Below are 17593 nucleotides of genomic sequence, written 5' to 3'. Positions count from 1 at the left end.
ACTACAACGCGATTTTTTCTGGATCTAATGAAGTCACAATGTTACTCATTTAAATAATCCGTGCCCACAGAATATGCAAATGAGGGGTCAAGGCCTGCTTAAGCTGCATTAGAGAAGACAGTGTTGTCGCAATGTCAAAGAGATGCTGATTTTTTCCACATCGTTCCCAAAATGTATTTGTTTGACCTTCTTAAGGCTGAAGATCTTAGAGTGGTTAACTTATTTTCAACACTGTTCCTGATGAATCATTCATTCCTCCGGATGAATATTGTTCATGTTACAAGGCTTGAATTTTGGCGTGGGATTGCATGTATTAATTTGACTAAATTCTGCAGATTTTGTGTTCACACCTAGTAAAGCGTGCACACATAAAGCCGCCTCTCAGTCTTAAATTTAGTTATTTTTCGCTGCTTATTGCGCTTAGTCAAATACACACAAAATAATGTAATAATGCCGGACTTGGTGAGTATTCACGTAAACACAGTCAGTTATGATTTAAGTGAATGTAAACAGTTGAAAAAGAAAACGCATGTGTAAGTATAATTGAGCCGTGTGTCAGATCTTAAAGTGACAGCAGCCTAATATAGATGCTGCCAAATTATGAGATATTAAAATGATCTATATGGCTATAGATCTATAGATCTATTTTCTCCATGGCATCAATGTCAAAATTGTGGCCAGTGAAAATGCTGAGTGGCTAGTAACTTTGGAAAACCACTAGCCACAGTGGCTGGTGAGCAAAAACGTTGATGTCAAGCTTTGCTCACAACTGTATAGGCAGCCAAGTTTTATTGAAACTCCAATTTGCCTATGGTAAAGTGTCCCTTTAAATGTCTTTGAGAAAGAAATCTTAGCGGTAAATAAATAAATGATATCATCTGACATTTGAGAAAAAAGGATGAAGGTTATCTTTTTTATTTTATTACCACAAACATAACATTAAAAAGGTGAAAAAACTATTATTGTCATTAATGTATTTTTATCTTAAAAAAATATTATTTCAAATGTATTAAATATTCATCCAAGATGGATTTTTAAAAAATGTGTATCGCATACTGTAAAAAAAAAAATCTTATACTGTACTATACAACACATATCAAATACTTTATCATGCCAAAAGAAAACCAAATAAATACTATCAGAGGTCTTCACCTTCAAATACAACAGACTTCCTGCAATGACCTTACCCTAGTTCGCCTCATTACACTGACCTCCCCTAAAGCCCCCTCGTTCCCAGGCTGCTCAGCCTTCCCTGGTGACAGCCATGCACTACAACAAGTCTCCAAAGAATGTTAGGGCACCAGCCAATAGAAAGGTAAATAGCCCTGGCATTTCACTCTCTGCATTCATCAAACTTTTCATCCTCTATTTCCCTTCACATATAAACCCATATGCCCGAGGACATATGGAGAGGAGGTGAGCGCAATCATTCACTGAAAGAGGGCAGGAATGATTTGGCCTGTATGTTTTCATTTTCATTCCAACCGAATCCATCAGCGCCTTTCCGGCTGGCATTGCTAGGCTGTTATTCTCAGAAAATCTTTACAGCCCTTCGTCTTTTTGAAGAACATAGCATAAATAAATGACCTCTTCTCTTAATGTTGTTACTCATGTTGATTACGCTGTATCTTCAACTTATTTAACATGGACACTTTTCAAATACGTACACTAGTTGTCAGCAGCAATGTCCAACATGGATTCATGCATCACATGAGAATGCTGTTCTTTTGAATTTGGTTAAACATCAAAAAACAAATTTAGTCCATTGGGATCTCATGAATATTCCTGTGTATTTTTACGTAAAGTATAAAGTTTGGTTCTACCACATGAACATTTACTTATGTTCTCATACACAATACGTAAAAATGGCTCCGCTTTTGACATTTTTGCAATAAAAACAGTGTTGGGATTCCTCTTGTCTGTCTATGTATATATATATATATATATATATATATATATATATATATATATATATATATATATATATATATATATATATATATATATATATATGACTGTACATTTTTTTAAGAAAAGGTTATGGGTAGATTTAAAGATAGGAGTGAGACTAGGGGCTCAAAATATCTGTTTAATGCAATATTGTTACTAAAAGTGTCATTTTCATACACATTTCTGCATATCATGCTTTATATGTGTATATATGTATGTATATTCTCTTTACAGTTGTTATGTTTGGGTTAAGGGGTAGGGTTAATTTAACTAAAATGTATCTATAAAATGGTAAAACTGCAATTATACAAATATATTTATGATATAAAAAACAAAGAAATATTTTATGTTTCTTAAAGGAGAACTCCGGTCAATTTTAACATTGAGCTAATTTTTTTGTAAATTTGGAGTGCTGTCAATACAGAGAACAACGACAAAAATCTGTATTTACATCCTGTTTTCGGTCGAAGTCCAAAGTAGTCGATTGTCGAGTTCACGAGCATAGGTTTAGTTACCTATGATCACGCGCGTGAACTCGACAATCGACTACTTTGGACTTCGACCGAAAACAGGATGTAAATACAGGTATGTGCGCTGGCTGAAATAACATAATTTTTATTCATATCTTTCACATCTACTGCAGTCAGATTCACTCGTGTTCACTCTGAAGTTATCATCTAACATGGCTGGGCACTTGTAATGAAACATTAAGGATGTTAAGAGGCTAAAAGCAGGTTTAAAACAACTTGCCCCATTGAAGTCAGCAGGGTGCACATTTTAAAAAGAGGATAACACGGTGTAGGCAACACCGATTTTTGTCGTTGTTCTTTGTATCGACAGCACTCCAAATTTACAAAAAAATGAGCTCAATGTTAAAATTGACCGGAGTTCTCCTTTAAGCTGTAAATATGTCAACATGTTTACATTTAGATGTTGTCAATATATCAATATTGTATGTTTCAGCATCTTTTAAACGTACAAAATTGTACGTTTTGCGCTTGTAAATGTTATACTTCTTGAGAATGAGCCCAGGCTGCTTGCTGAAAATTACACCTTTTTAAAAAGTAAAGTTAGCCAAAAGCTCATTTTCATAGCTACATTTTGTGTATTCTAATGTGCTCACACAATTGATATTTAAACACTAAGGACTCAATTTCATTATCATAATTTAAAAATGAATAATATATTTATGATGGAGTATTATATTTTGAGATTGAGAGTCTCGGACAAGGAAAAGTAGTAAACAAATATGATGGCATGATACATTTCCAAGATCTTAAAATAGTGTACTAAAATATTAGCCGGGGAAAAAAAGTGTAAATAAAAATCTAACTCTGTAAAATAAAGTAGTTAAAGAAACTGAATATATCTCTTATCATTTTCCATTGGCCTGCAGATATAAAAATAAAAACGTTATGAATATGCTAGATCTATACATCTCGACAAATGGGTCAACTCACAAGTACTTTTCGGGCGGCTTGGTTTATTTCGTTTTATTTGTATTTACTTTGAAACCTTTAAATTGCAGAATAATGTTCAAGTGTGTTGTGTTTACAAAAAGAGACTTCGATCTACATTGTAGTCTCTTCTTCATTTTGCAGAGCATGATGATTTTATAATGTGTGCGATCCCTGCCGAGCTGTTGTACTGTGTGTGTGTGTGTGTGTGTGTGTGTGTGTGTGTGTGTGTGTGTGTGTGTGTGTGTGTGTGTGTGTGTGTGTGTGTGTGTGTGTGTGTGTGTGTGTGTGTGTGTGTGTGTGTGTGTGTGTGTGTGTGTGTGTGTGTGTGTGTGTGTGTGTGTGTGTGTGTGTGTGTGTGAACAAGAGAACACATGGAGCCAGTGATTGAACAGCAAGTGGAACTGCTGCATTTGTCTTTCAAGTGCATGATGTGCGCCTGAAGAGTTCGTAATTCAACCTTCTCTGCAACCTGACTCTCTGATGAGGCTTTCTTAACTCTTGCACCCCATTTATTTCCCCCTTCAATTTCTATTTTATTCTGGCTCTTATTCATATCATTTCCATTCTGCCTCATTTCAACTCGCTATTCCTACCTGAGAAAAGATGAAATGACGACTGTTACTGTACTGTACACGGGGAAGTTCTTCATTCTGTTCAGTGTTTTACTCAACCACATCACACCACAAAGTTACATTTGAATGGTTCAAAGTTTGTGAAGAAGAGAACTTCATGGAAAGTTGTAATGGGAAACTTTTTTTAATTTTGCTTTAGGTGGATATGAGAGACTTAATGAAAGCCCCTTTAAACTTCTCATAATTAATTTATTTATCAGATGTGTCTGGGAATTAAAAATACCTCAAACATAGCTCTGGATAAAGGTGGTAGCTCTCAGTTAAAGTTGTGCTAAAAATAAAATTGTGCAGTCAGTATCATATGGGGCATAACAAGACCCCTAACATTCCTTTAGTTGTTGTAACCAAATGTAGTCAGGTTGATTCAGTCTTACTTTGCTATTTTTGACTTTAATAAAAAAAACATTTAGATCTTGCCACACATTGCACATTGTTGGGAATGCGTGTTTTAGAGTGTAAATGGAATATCTTTACCTTCCTCCCACCCCTGGGAACTTGCTTTTGTCTTTGCCATTGTCTGGTCTTTGGCCCAGGAGTCCTCCGCTGATGTTAAACTCCAGGCGAACTCCGGATAATATCCAGCAGGCCCACGGTCACACGACTTTCCCTTTGAAGTGCAATCTGGAAAAGAAGAAGAAAAGGATTTGACTAATATTTGCTCTGTAGACTAGAGGCCTTCAGTCTTCCTCCTGGGGACTCACTGTCCTGCAGAGTTTAGCTCCATAATCAAACAAATCTGAACCTGCTAGTCGAACTCTTCAGGATGGCTTGAACATCACAGGCAGGAGATGAAGCAGGTCGGAAATAAACTTTCAGGACAGAAGGTCCCCAGGAGCAGAGTTAAAGACCTCTGCTGCTAGACATTTAGATATTAATCTCCATTAAAACACACTCATTAACCTTCTTGTATATTGGTCTCCAATCCTGATCAGGGGTGCGCTTCCTATACAACAACATAACTCGCTGCTTAACTACCATAGTACGATGCATCTTTAAGAGATCAGCTAGCAAGTCACGACTGTTTCCCGAAACCCCATTGTCGCAAATTTGACGTTCAGCCATGATGGTTAATGATGTGACGCAGGTGCTGGAATAATAACTTATTTTAATCAATTTGTTTCAGATTGAATTAATGTTATATTTTGCTATAAATTACGGACATGGCATCTGAGGGTAATTCTTATTGTTCTCGGTTATTTTGATTTATTTCCAGATTAAATCATATCGTTCTGACGTACAGTAGCACATACACACTCTTCAAAAACCCAGCTTTAAATCTCTTGACAAACTAAAAGATGTAACTGACATTTGAGCATATTTGAAATAAAAGATATAGATTGTACTGAATGTCAACTTGCTTATTTTGATCAAGATAATGATTTATTAAGTCCACATGTCTTACAAACAAGAAACTATGCTTCTAACCACATGCCGAGAACTGTCATTCCAACAACACAACTTTGCGATGCTGTTGGCGAATGTTTGTTAGTTTCGGGAAACACCACCTATGCTGATAATGATGGAACTTGCGACCATAGTTAAACAATGCTTTTGGGAAACGCACCCCTAGCTGGTCTGTTGGCGGATTTGACAGGAGTTTTGGGCACTCTTCAATTGGTCAGGCTAAGCCAGCTGCACAGCAAAAACCATCTTAAACCAGTTGAGACCAGCAAACCAAAATAGGTTGGTTTAAGTGTGCTTTTTTAAATCTAGGCTCATTGGGAAATACATGCCTATACCTATATTTTTACAAAACTTCAAAAACATACCTACTGTACACATGCAATTCACTGCAATTTCCAGATGAAATTAACACTAGCGGCAGTAAAACACCAACCATTTTTATTTCTTCTTACAAAATAATATAGTAACAAAATTGATTAATAAAAATGGTATGTTGCACAATACTATGTTATGACCTCATATTCATAACAAAATAGCACATTTCTATGCATGTCTAATGCTATCACTGTAAAAAATGCTGGGTTGTTTTAACCCAATTTTGGGTCAAATATGGACAAACCCAGCCATTGGGTAACATTTTTTAATTGCATTTGTGATCCAACGTTTGGGTTTGTCCATATTTGACCCAAAATTGGGTTAAAACAACCCAGCATTTTTTTGAGTGAATTTCAAAGCAAAATAAAATGTTTAAGCAGTTAAATGTGGAATGTACACTTTCTCTGAGAAGGCAAAAATAAAATAAAATATTAAAAAAAACATACACAACTGTGTAAAGCATGATTTAAAAAAAAAAGTAATACAATCCAACAGCAAGACTAGCAGATGAAGTTTCAGAGGGAATCAGCAATTGTGTCCTCCCTCGAACTCACAGTTTTCATCGAGATCCTAAAGTGCGGCATGCGAAGCAAAACATATCTTGAGAGAGGGCAATGCCTCCGTTACACTATGATTAACTCATTACACTGTCAGTGTGATAATACCCGTCAATCATGGTGTTTTCATCACTATGATTGGCTGATCATTCTGTCAAAGCTGATTACAACCTCTCTTGCTCGCAACAGGTCCGAAAATCTGCCTGAAGAGGTCAAACTGCTGGAGTTTGACTAATTTCCAAGGAAATTGCTCACTCATCATTCATCACATTCAGTTACTGTACATTCAAATCTAAATTAACTTGAGTTTATGATCTGTTAGTAAGCTTGGTTAAGTTAAAGGTTCACTTGTAGTGTTTAATGAGCATTTATTGATTTATACAGATCAAAAAAGAAGTTGACCATAGTACTGTAAATAATAATTTGACAAACAAACTCATTTGATTCACAATCCTTGTACACCAACCTTTTTAATCATAATTCTCTTAAATGGGTGATTGATTAGGATTTCCCTTTCTAACTTTAGTTAGTGTGTAATGTTGCTGCTTGAGCATAAACAACATCTGCAAAGTTACAATGTTTAAAGTTCAAAGCAAAGGGAGATACTTTCTTTTAAAGAAATTGTTTTTTAAGGACTACAACAAACGGCTGGTAGGGACTACACGACATTCCTCCAGGGTTAGAGACATCACCAACCCTAGTATTTAAATAAACCCCCGGAACACGTTTATAGATTATCAAGACAGAATATGCTAATCAATGACTAGAAGATAACCACACATAAGCTACATAAATTCTTCAACTAACCATTCAGAAATGTCCTGTTGTACATGTTGTCACTTCTTCTGAGTCTCTCCATCATTATCTGATTCTGGTTTGAACATTAAAGGCTAAAAGTTGTTAACATTTTCAGTGCATGTCTGTGTGAGGAAAAAGGAAGCTCCGCCCCCTGTGCCGGGAGCAACAGCTCATTTGCATTTAAAGGGACAGACACAAAAACGGTGCATTTTTAGTCACCCTCAAAGAGTGACAATTTGAACATGCTATATACAAATATCTGTGGGGTATTTTGAGCTAAAACTTCACATACACACTCTGGGGACATTAGAGACTTATTTTACATCTTGTGAAAAGGGCATTACCACCACTTTAATGTTCTGACATGACAATATTCAGAAAAATGTCAACTTGTTTAGCTGTTTGCCATTTGTATATGGACTGACGGTCACCTGTTCTTACATCTGTGTCCGACCTCATCTTCAGAGATGGATCTAATTAAAACGTATCGCTTAAGGTCAAAGACTGTGTTGAGGTGACGGATGAAATGTGTCTTCAAAAGGACAAATGATCATAGCTGTGCCCTATTACAGTTTGTACTGAAATGGATGTCAATGGTTATAAGTTCAGTCAGGAGTGTAATTTGATTGGCTTCTTAGCCCAGTTAGATGGACAAAAAAGTCATCATGTCCATCAAGCCTGTTAAAATATTATTTGAACTTTGAAGGTCTATATTAATTTGTAAAGAGAAAAAAAAAGGTTGTTGTTTTTTTTCCACACAGCATATTTCAAGCATGCCTCTTGATAACCAATGATACAAATTTAATCTGTTGGTTAAAAAAAACCTTGGAAATAAAAGTACTCATAGATGAAGAAATATCCCTACATGAAAACCTTATCTTCAAGAGGATGACAAATGTTAATAAATGTAAACGCAGCTAGATTTCAGAGTCTTAAATTAGAGCATTTGCAAGAGTGCAATGTCGGCTGAATGCAGATACAGTCACAAAGTTTTAATCCCATAATGTGTCAAAGTGAGTACATTAGCATAACTTATCTCATACGTTTCTCACATAGCTCTGTAATGATAATCATTTTAATGTTGTTCACATAAATGTGAATGTCAAATCCATTCTTCAGGAACTTTAGCATGATCATTATGTTCACAGCTATTTCCCACACTTTTCCTGTGGTTTTTCATGTATTCCTGTATTCGTTTATTCTGCTAGAATGGCTTTCAAACCGTTCCAACTGTGTTATGTTCCAACCACATATTCGTCTTGTATTCACTGGAGTGTTAAAAGCACCGGTGGGACCAGGTTGTTTATCAGAGGACTGCTGGTTAAAGCCCCAGGCGCCATACAAATATGCACGTTTTCTGTTCTTTTGCACGGTGTGTGTGTGTGTGTGTGTGTGTGTGTGTGTGTGTGCTTCCTTGGTACAGAATTTGGTGCTTCCATTGTTAAGAAAGGCAAATCCCAGAGGAAAAAATATCGCCCAGAGGTTATGCTCTTTCAAAGCTCAGACTTAATGGAGTTCTTTGTTATGTTTCATTTGTGAAGATTTTTCTTTTCTTTTTTTTTAATACCTTCTACTTTTCCAGTTCAACGTGCTAAGACAACTTTAAGTAATACTAGTAATAGTAGTACACAAAAATTAGGCTGATTCTCCCAAAAAACAGACTTAGTTTTTCGCCTATATGTGAGATTTTAGATTGGCATCCCCTACCCCACTAAAACACTAAATCACTTAATTGACAGAAAAACATTGTAAAGTTTGTGGTATCCAAATATCAAGGATCTGTGGTTTTAAAACTGCACATTACTGTTTTCACTGTTAAACAGTAGGGGGAGCTATTTTGCATCTTCTGAAGAATCTCTGGATCAAAACACAGGCAACAAAAAAAAAGGAGCAGAAACAAGTGATAAAAGCATTGCTTGTGCATGTCTTATGGTGCGTTCACACCGGACGCGAAAAGCGCGTCAGGCGCGAATGCTTTCAATGTTAAGTCAATGCAAAGACTTATGTTTTAAGCTCAAAACAGAATTTGAAAGTGAAAGCACATGTGAGAAAGCACATATACGGGTCTCTCTCTCCTCAACAGAACAGAGAACCGGTAGTTTATGAGAGCAGCTGCTGGTACTAACAAATATTTCCCGCAGACAGCATAACACACACAAGCACTGCAACACTTACTGTAAGCACTGTCAGTAATGAGGGAGGTTACTGGCACAACAGATAGCATTGTACGCCCTGAGCTAGTATGTCACAGGTCAGCCCTGTCCAAAAGTTATAAAAGTCTGTGACTTTTGAAAACAGTGTTCGAGTTCCCTGATCAGCCAGACTTATAACACAGTACTACAGTAAGTGTGTGGGGTGATTTTATCGTTTTTCCCAACCAATGTTAGACAGAGTGAGTGTTGGGTAATCTGTTTGAAATCTGTTTCCAATTTCATTTGGCATTTATCTTTAAACATGAGCATTTATACAAATAATACACCATAAAATGAAAATGCACAGCATAACATTTGGTCTTAGTAGGATCTGATGAGAAATATTTGTGTATATATTTAGGAATTCAAAAATTACATTTATATTATATAGCTCCATAAAAGTTTTTTTTTATCATTGTTTTATCACACTTTAGATTAGGGTCTAATTCTCATTCCAACTATGAGTTTTGCTATTTACTTCTTATTAATAGTTGGTAAGGTAGTTGTTAAGTTTAGGTATTGGGTGATTACGGGATGTAGAGGTCATGAATAAGGCATTAATACTGTATGTGATTTAGAACAGCCAATATCCTAGTAATATTCATGCTAATAAGCAACTCATTAATAGTGTCAATTGGACCTAAACTAAAGCGTTGCGTTGTGTATTTTTTCCTTTACAAATACGTTTTTTTTTTTTTTTTTTTTTTTTTTTTTTAAGAAGAATAAGCTTCTAAATTTCATCAGGACTTTTTTGTTCCACATTATGTAGTTCATCTTGTAAACTTTAAAGAGCTATTTTTACCTGATCTGATCATTCTTAGGTTATCTGTCAAAACATTTCAGTTCACCGTTCATCCAAAAGTGCTGCTCTCTGTCTAGCAATATCAAGTTTTAAAATATGCTGCATTAGAGCTTGTTAATATTTCATGACCTAACACTGGTGAAACTGCCAGATTTTAGAGAACATTTCTGAGCTTTCTTTCCACTAAGAGATTATCAACCACAATTGCGATGATGGTGAATCATTTGTTCAAACCCTTATAATGGTGGTTAAATGCCAGAGGAAACTTAGGTCTCAATGAGAAGTGAAATACAGTGATGGCTCTTTTCAAGAATGAAGAATAAGAACTTTAAAATAAATTGATTTCAGAAAGTGCTGGGTTTTTTTCTTTTCTTTTTCTGATGGGACATGTTGCTCTGAGCTCTCACATTCAATTGGTTGCAGGTCACCAGTTTCATTGAGAGTGTGTGATATTAACCTTTACTGATACACACTAAGAATAAAAGGTCAGCAATCTAGATGCATACTACACACAGAATATGCCTTAAAACTGTCATTTGAGAAATTATGTCCTTGATTTTTTTAGACAAAAGAGTTTGATGTACTGTGAAAACATACTGTAACTATAAAAACTCCTATAAGACAATCTATTGAAACTACGCATGTGTAAAATGGCAGAAAAAATTATAGAATATGTGTATAGCACTGCATTTTATTCTGAAGTAGGGTGAACTTGACAGGAACTTACAACATGTACCTTGAATGCAATGTGCATTGCTATGGATAAGTGCCTGTCAAACGCATAAATGTAAACCTTTATTCTGGTCATTATTAGTGCAGTAAAGCAAAGAAAGGAAAAAAAAAAAATACCCTGGAAATCAAACTCATGACCCATTGCTAGCACCATTCTCTAATGGCTTTTTCTCATTTATCTGTCTACTAACAAAATAAATGTCAAAACCCTACATAAATAATGTATACATGTATAATGGGTGCATTTGTTACAACTGTCTCAAGTATACAAGTATAGTTGTAACTATATCTACAAGTATAGTTGTAACTATATCTACAAGTATAGTTGTAACTATATCTACAAGTATAGTTGTAACTATATCTACAAGTATAGTTGTAACTATATCTACAAGTATAGTTGTAACTATATCTACAAGTATAGTTGTAACTATATCTACAAGTATAGTTGTAACTATATCTACAAGTATAGTTGTAACTATATCTACAAGTATAGTTGTAACATTACGTACAGTTTTACTCATTTCAAATGCACTAAATTAGACATTAGGCAACATTTCAATACTGAAAAGACTTTGAAATATTTTCACACTTTACACTTTGACAGTTATAAATGTATTCCATTACAACTCTAGTTCTAGCCGATACCAAAATAATGAAGAAGTGATCCCTTTGTGCAGAACATTTCAGAGTGGATTGTTTTGTGAATCTGTTTTATGAATGCAGTGCAGGCTTGGCATTAGCTGTTATTAAAGGAAGTGCAGACTATATTGGACCTGACAGCAAACCCACAGCTTGTATGTGAACACAGCAAAGTGCTCTTGTCAGTTCATTTCACATGTGAAGAGGGTGTTTACATCCGGTTTTATAGGCACATCAGCAAAAACAACTTGTTTCATAAGGGTCAGCAAGAGGGTAGACAACAGTCATGAAAAACCTGCTTGGTTGGCAGCACTCTAACCGATATGGATGATTGATCGGAAACACTCCAATTTAAAGACTCAACTCTTAAATGATTCTTATAGAGTTTGATGTAAGCATGTTGCTAAGCTAATAACACAGTACATGGGCAAAAAACACGTCACATTTTAAGGAATATACAAGATCCCAAGCAAATCTAACACTAGTCACCATTATGGTGAAAATTACAGTACTAAACAATATAATTTCTTACAGTGGCATGTTTAAAGACAACTTTATAATGCGAATTTAAAGTAAAACAAGAACTGTAAATTACTGTGATGTCAGCATCATTTTGCTGTTGATTCATAAGAAAATGACCCAGCATGCATTAATTTCACTGTACATTTCTGACTACATTAATTTATTGTATACCAATACGGTAACACTTTACTTGAAGGGGTGTGTATAAGACTGACATGACACCTTCATAATCATGACATGACATATGTAATGAATATGAAGGAGGTTTTATGCATGTTTATGATAACTGTCATTAAGTGTCATTCGCTCAATTATGACATTTTTAATGCAAATATGACATTGTTTGAGATGTATTTGATAACTGGACTTAAACCAATACATCATAACCTGTCAGTGCCATAACAACTTGACAATACCAAGACAACATAAATTGTCATAAATATGTCAAAAACATGACATAGCAGATTAATTATAAAACTTAAGAAACCACTTAGCTTTATGGGTTAGCATTACATTAAACTGTCATGTGGTTGGTTTTGACATTGGCTGTCATGAGGCCAATATAACTGTGTCATGAATGTTTTTCTTGACCTCAACTACAAATTGAATTTGTCGTTAAAATGTCATTAACTGTTAATACTCTTCAAATTATTTTATAACTGTGTCATGAATATTTTTCTTGACCTCAACTACTTTGGTACAAATTGAATTTGTCATTAAAATGTAATTTTAATAACAAATTAAATCCCTAAAGCTAAGTAGTTTCTTAAGTTTGATAATCTGCTATGTCAAGTGTATGACATAGTTATGGTTATGTTGTAATGTCAAGTTATCATGACAAAGACACTGACAGGTTATGATGTATTGGTTTATGTCAAGTTGTCATAACAAAGACATCTCAAACAATGTCATAGTTGCAATAAAAATTTCATAATTTAGCGAATGACACTTAATGGCAGATGTCATAAACATGCATAAAACCTCCATATTCATGACATATGTCAGGTCATGATTATGAAGGTGTCATGTCAGTATTATGCACACCCCTTCAAGTAAAGTGTTACCAATAAGACTCTTAAATCCTAAATCCCAGGCAATTTTTTTACAGTGTGGGATTGCCTTTATTTTGAAGGAAAAAATAAGGTAGCCTAAATATACTGCAGATCTGTTGTGTCCTTGGTCTCCGAAAGCACACTCTTAAATGGCGTTTCTCCACCCTGCTTGTTCCAAATGAGGCTGAGAGAAATGATTCAACAAAGCCTGCGACAAGTTCTGGATGTGTCACACGCCTCCTGCACCCACCATAGTGGCAATCTAAGGGAGAATTGATGACTTACCAGATGGCCAAGGACACAGATTTTATCGGCCATTTATCCTCATTTAGACCCCTCACTTATCTAATGTCTTAATTCCCTGAATGTGTGATCATATCCCCTTTGACACTCGTTGAAGCAAACACTTAGAGTCGATCAGTCACAATGACCCTGGAAATGGCTGCAATTAAACTCTGAACATCTCTGGTTTCAAGTAATAGTTTCCTTGAGTTTAGTTTCCCTCCACCTATTCACATCAAACAACATCACAAACCTTAATCGGAACCATGGAAAACACAAGATGACAGCATTTCACAAACTGAAATTGCTCTACATGCATAACTTATGTTTTACACACTGTCAGATGATAATAAAAAAATCATTTGCTCACTTGTCAGAAAGCTTTTGCAGAGATTTCCCTGTCATCACATAGGTAAGCCAATTTTTTTATGGTATAAACCTTAAATGAAGCTTCTGAAGAGTTTTATTTCAGTAGATCTCTACTTGGTTTCAAAGCATTCTGTTACAAATCCTTATCCTGACTATGTCACCCATTTGTTATATATAGTGGTGCTTATCAGAGACTTAGAGACTATTATGCAGAACATTTTAGCTCTGACATGATTCAATGCACTGTGTAAATGATTAAAAGACCTTTTCAGGGGACAAAGGGGTCCTTTAGTTTAAATGACGGAATCTAAAACCACTTATTTCAGAAGATTTTGATACATATTGTTTAATATGCCTCGGAGTGTTATATAACTGGATTATTTGTTAAGCGGTATGGGTTTGTAATACAATTTCCGTAATTGAAACGGAATAAATAAATAAATAAATAAATAAAGTAAAAATCTTAGCATTGCTTAGAAAGCTTTTTTAATGAAATTGCCCAACTTTATGGCACACATGCATATTTTCATTTCTCCCTCTCAAGTTCCCGAGAAGGACATTTAGACAAATGCACCATAAAAACTGCAAATGGCATAGTTTGTAATTACTCAAGAACTTTTGCCACAGCTGAGCTCTCTCTTTCTCTCTCTCTCTCTCTTTCTCTCTCTCTCTCTTGCTGGTCTCCACACAATAGATAGTCAGGCGGGTTCGCCTTTAAATGCTTTCAGCCATGAGCGTTTACAGCCCATAAATTCGTTCATTCAGAATGGTCAATTATTCCCCTAGCTTTTTATATCCCACTCAATTGGGGCACAAGATCATAAAGGACTTGGATGGTGGGATGACCATGCTTCTTGAGTGGGAATATGTGTGCCAAGAGAGCATCCTCTACATCTGCTGACCAGCGTCTCTGCCTCCACACGCATCCAGAAATCACTCCCTGCAGTGGTCTCAGATGGCACACCAATGGACTGCACACATTCTCCAACATTTTAACCCTATTGCACAGATGGCTTGACAATGACAATGTCTGAAATCAGTTCCAAACTGATTGGCTAGCTTAACCCTTAAACACATACCTCGGGTTTTTATCAACCTGGGATGTCATTCACTACTCTCATCCTCATTCATTTATCAAAGTTAGACTTTATTAGTATTCCTCAATCTATTAATTATGAACAATATGAAAAGAAAATTATATACAAATTTTTATTATTTTATTTCATTATTTTGTAAAAAGTGTATCGGGTCACTGGCGACCCGAGGTTTGTAACAGTGTAAGCATATATTTTCTGCGCAACAATAATTTAATATCTTATGACTCAAGTGCAGTTCACCTTTATTCTTTATGGTGGCAATGTCTGATACACAACAATGATGAAGTGACTATCACTCATATTTACCGCAGACATAAAACAACAGAATACATCAGCAAACTTGAAATGGCTCAGCGATTTACAGTAGAGCAAGTAGTGTACGCAATCAAACATTAGTGTCACATGACGGTGGATCTTGTGAAGAGGCTGTCAGCGCTCAAAATATTGATTTTGAAGACTTTGAAAAGAAAAATCGAGAGTATGAGCCAGATAATGAATGTACTGGGGAAATGAGCTCTGATGATGACAGTGATGATGGTGAAAAACATCTGCTCAAATTGATCCCTTTGAAGATTATTCAACGATTATTTTATTCTTTTGTAATTGTTATTAAAATATAAGCAGAGTTTTATACCATTGCAGAAGTTGGAGATCCATCCGTGGAAAAATAGATCCGGGTCAATAATGAGGCAATGATGATTGGCCAAACATTCATGCATTTAAGGGTTAATCGTGCAATCCATGGGGTCATTTCTGTAATGACTGATATATAGTATATAATTGCTGGAGAAAAATGTGAAATTTACACACTGTTCTAAAGTTTGGAGTCAGTAAATCATTTTTATTTTTACAAATTTATTTATTTTGAAAGAAATTAAAGCTTCTATTCAGCAAAGATGCATTCAATTAAGCAAATTACATTTATAACTTCACATGAGATTTCTATTTCAAATAAAGGCTTTTCTTTCAAACTTAAAAAAAAAAAATATTAAGCAGAACAACTGTGTCCAACATTGATAATAATAAAGAAATGTTTCTTGAACACCACATCAGCATATTAGAATGATTTATTTAGCCATGTCAGCCGAGGGACAGATGACTCTACATTATGCATTATTTTTTATTTTTGGTCAGTCAAAAAGTATTTTTTGAAACATTTCATGTATTTTTGAGTGTGAGACTGTTTGACTTTTTTTATTTTTTTATTTTGGTATTATACCGTGTTAGTTTAATCCCGGCTCTAAATAGCACAAAAAAACAAAACAACTGGTTTGTCATATTGGTAAGACAGTTTCTTCCTGTCCAAGTGAGCAGGTCTTGGACAGATTATGTGAACTTTAACGTATGCCTTAAATAAAAAGTCCCAAATTAAATAAGATGCAGACAGGTCAGGTGCGGTAAATTTACAGATACAATCATGCACAAATTCGTCATCATTAGTTCATTGTTGTTACAGCGAATGATTAGCTTGAGGTTTATGTCACGATTCTCTGTCTAACACAGTTGTGATTGCTGTCTCATTGAAAAATGATTGAACACATTTGCATGCATAGAGAAAAACGCACGGAAAGGAATTTGCTTGCTGATGACATTGGAAAGGAAAAATGCACAATACAACTATAACTGGCAAGGCTAAATCGCTTCAGCAGGGGATAAAATAAGTGGCTGATTCATTCTAGGTGTTGCAGTTAGATGCACCGCTTGATTTGCTTTTGGTGGCGGGAAGACCTATAAAGAGAGTGTGCATTCAGTTTATGAGGCTGTAATGTCACTGTGACCCCGGCCTCCTTTATCACACGAACTGAGATTGAGAGCTAGGAACCACATGGAGGTTAGCTAAAACACTGCCAGGTGGCCGTTGGAATACAAATGACCACTCACAGCTTTGCCTTGGAGTCAACAAAAACTGGATCGCTGAACTATACATGTTATTCTGTAATATTATAATCTATTTCTATCCCATTCTTTACTGTAACAAGTGGGCATGTTACCTTAAAGCAGGGGTCCCAAACGTATGCCTCTGACATAAAATATACTGTATTTTAGCACTTTATTTCAATAGACCACTTTAGACAATCTACTAACTATTTCCAATTGCATGTCAACTAACTCTCTTTAGTATCAGTAGACTCTCTGCTTAATATCTGCTAAGTCTTTATTTTGATACTTCGCTAACACGTCGTGTCAACTTATTCTACTAACCAGAGCCCTAACCTAAAAGTCTTTAGTACTCTAATATGAGAGTTAGTTGATATGTAGTTACAAAGTTACTTATAGTTAGTATAATGTCTAAAGTGGACTATCAAAGTAAAGTATAACCTATTTTTTATTGAAGTGTCCCCTGAGATAAGCATTTGCATAACTTAACAACACATTTGCATGTTTACCCTTCTTTTATGTTGGTTATTGTTCAAATTACATGCAGGAAAACAAATAAAATATTGGTAACAAATAAGATTTGCCTCATGAGCACCAGTTGGGAAACACTGCCTTAAAGAAATATTAGACATACTTGTCCAATGGAATTATGGGCTATATTACAAATCTTCTGAAGCCATATCATGGACAGACAGAAATTTAAATTGTTATTCATTAATTGTTATTACCACGGTGTAATCAAGTTCATAAGGTAATATCAAAGAATTTCTTTGACTCCAAACCAATTATTTTAATATTTAATTTATAACAGCTACTAAATGAAATGCATTTTTAGACTCACATTTTTGCATT

At 35.2% G+C, this 17593-nt stretch overlaps 1 protein-coding gene across 1 annotated transcript in view; it reads right to left on the bottom strand.

Moving 5' to 3' along the window:
• Nucleotides 1-7302, bottom strand: part of alk (ALK receptor tyrosine kinase) — a 203518-nt gene extending 196216 nt beyond the window's left edge. The window contains exons 1-2 of the mRNA XM_079632171.1: nucleotides 7186-7302; nucleotides 4517-4663 (exon numbers count right to left, since the gene is read on the bottom strand). Of these exons, the coding sequence (XP_079488297.1) occupies nucleotides 4517-4663; nucleotides 7186-7240 (202 nt within the window). The 5' untranslated portion in view covers nucleotides 7241-7302. The remainder of the gene's footprint in view (nucleotides 1-4516; nucleotides 4664-7185) is intronic.
• Nucleotides 7303-17593: the final 10291 nt, after the last annotated feature.

The sequence above is a fragment of the Phoxinus phoxinus genome, assembly GCF_949152265.1.
Source record: "Phoxinus phoxinus genome assembly, chromosome: 13".
NCBI classification, from domain to species: domain Eukaryota; kingdom Metazoa; phylum Chordata; class Actinopteri; order Cypriniformes; family Leuciscidae; genus Phoxinus; species Phoxinus phoxinus.
Note: the sequence above shows the minus strand (reverse complement) of the source record. Positions and strands in the feature narration are given on the sequence as shown.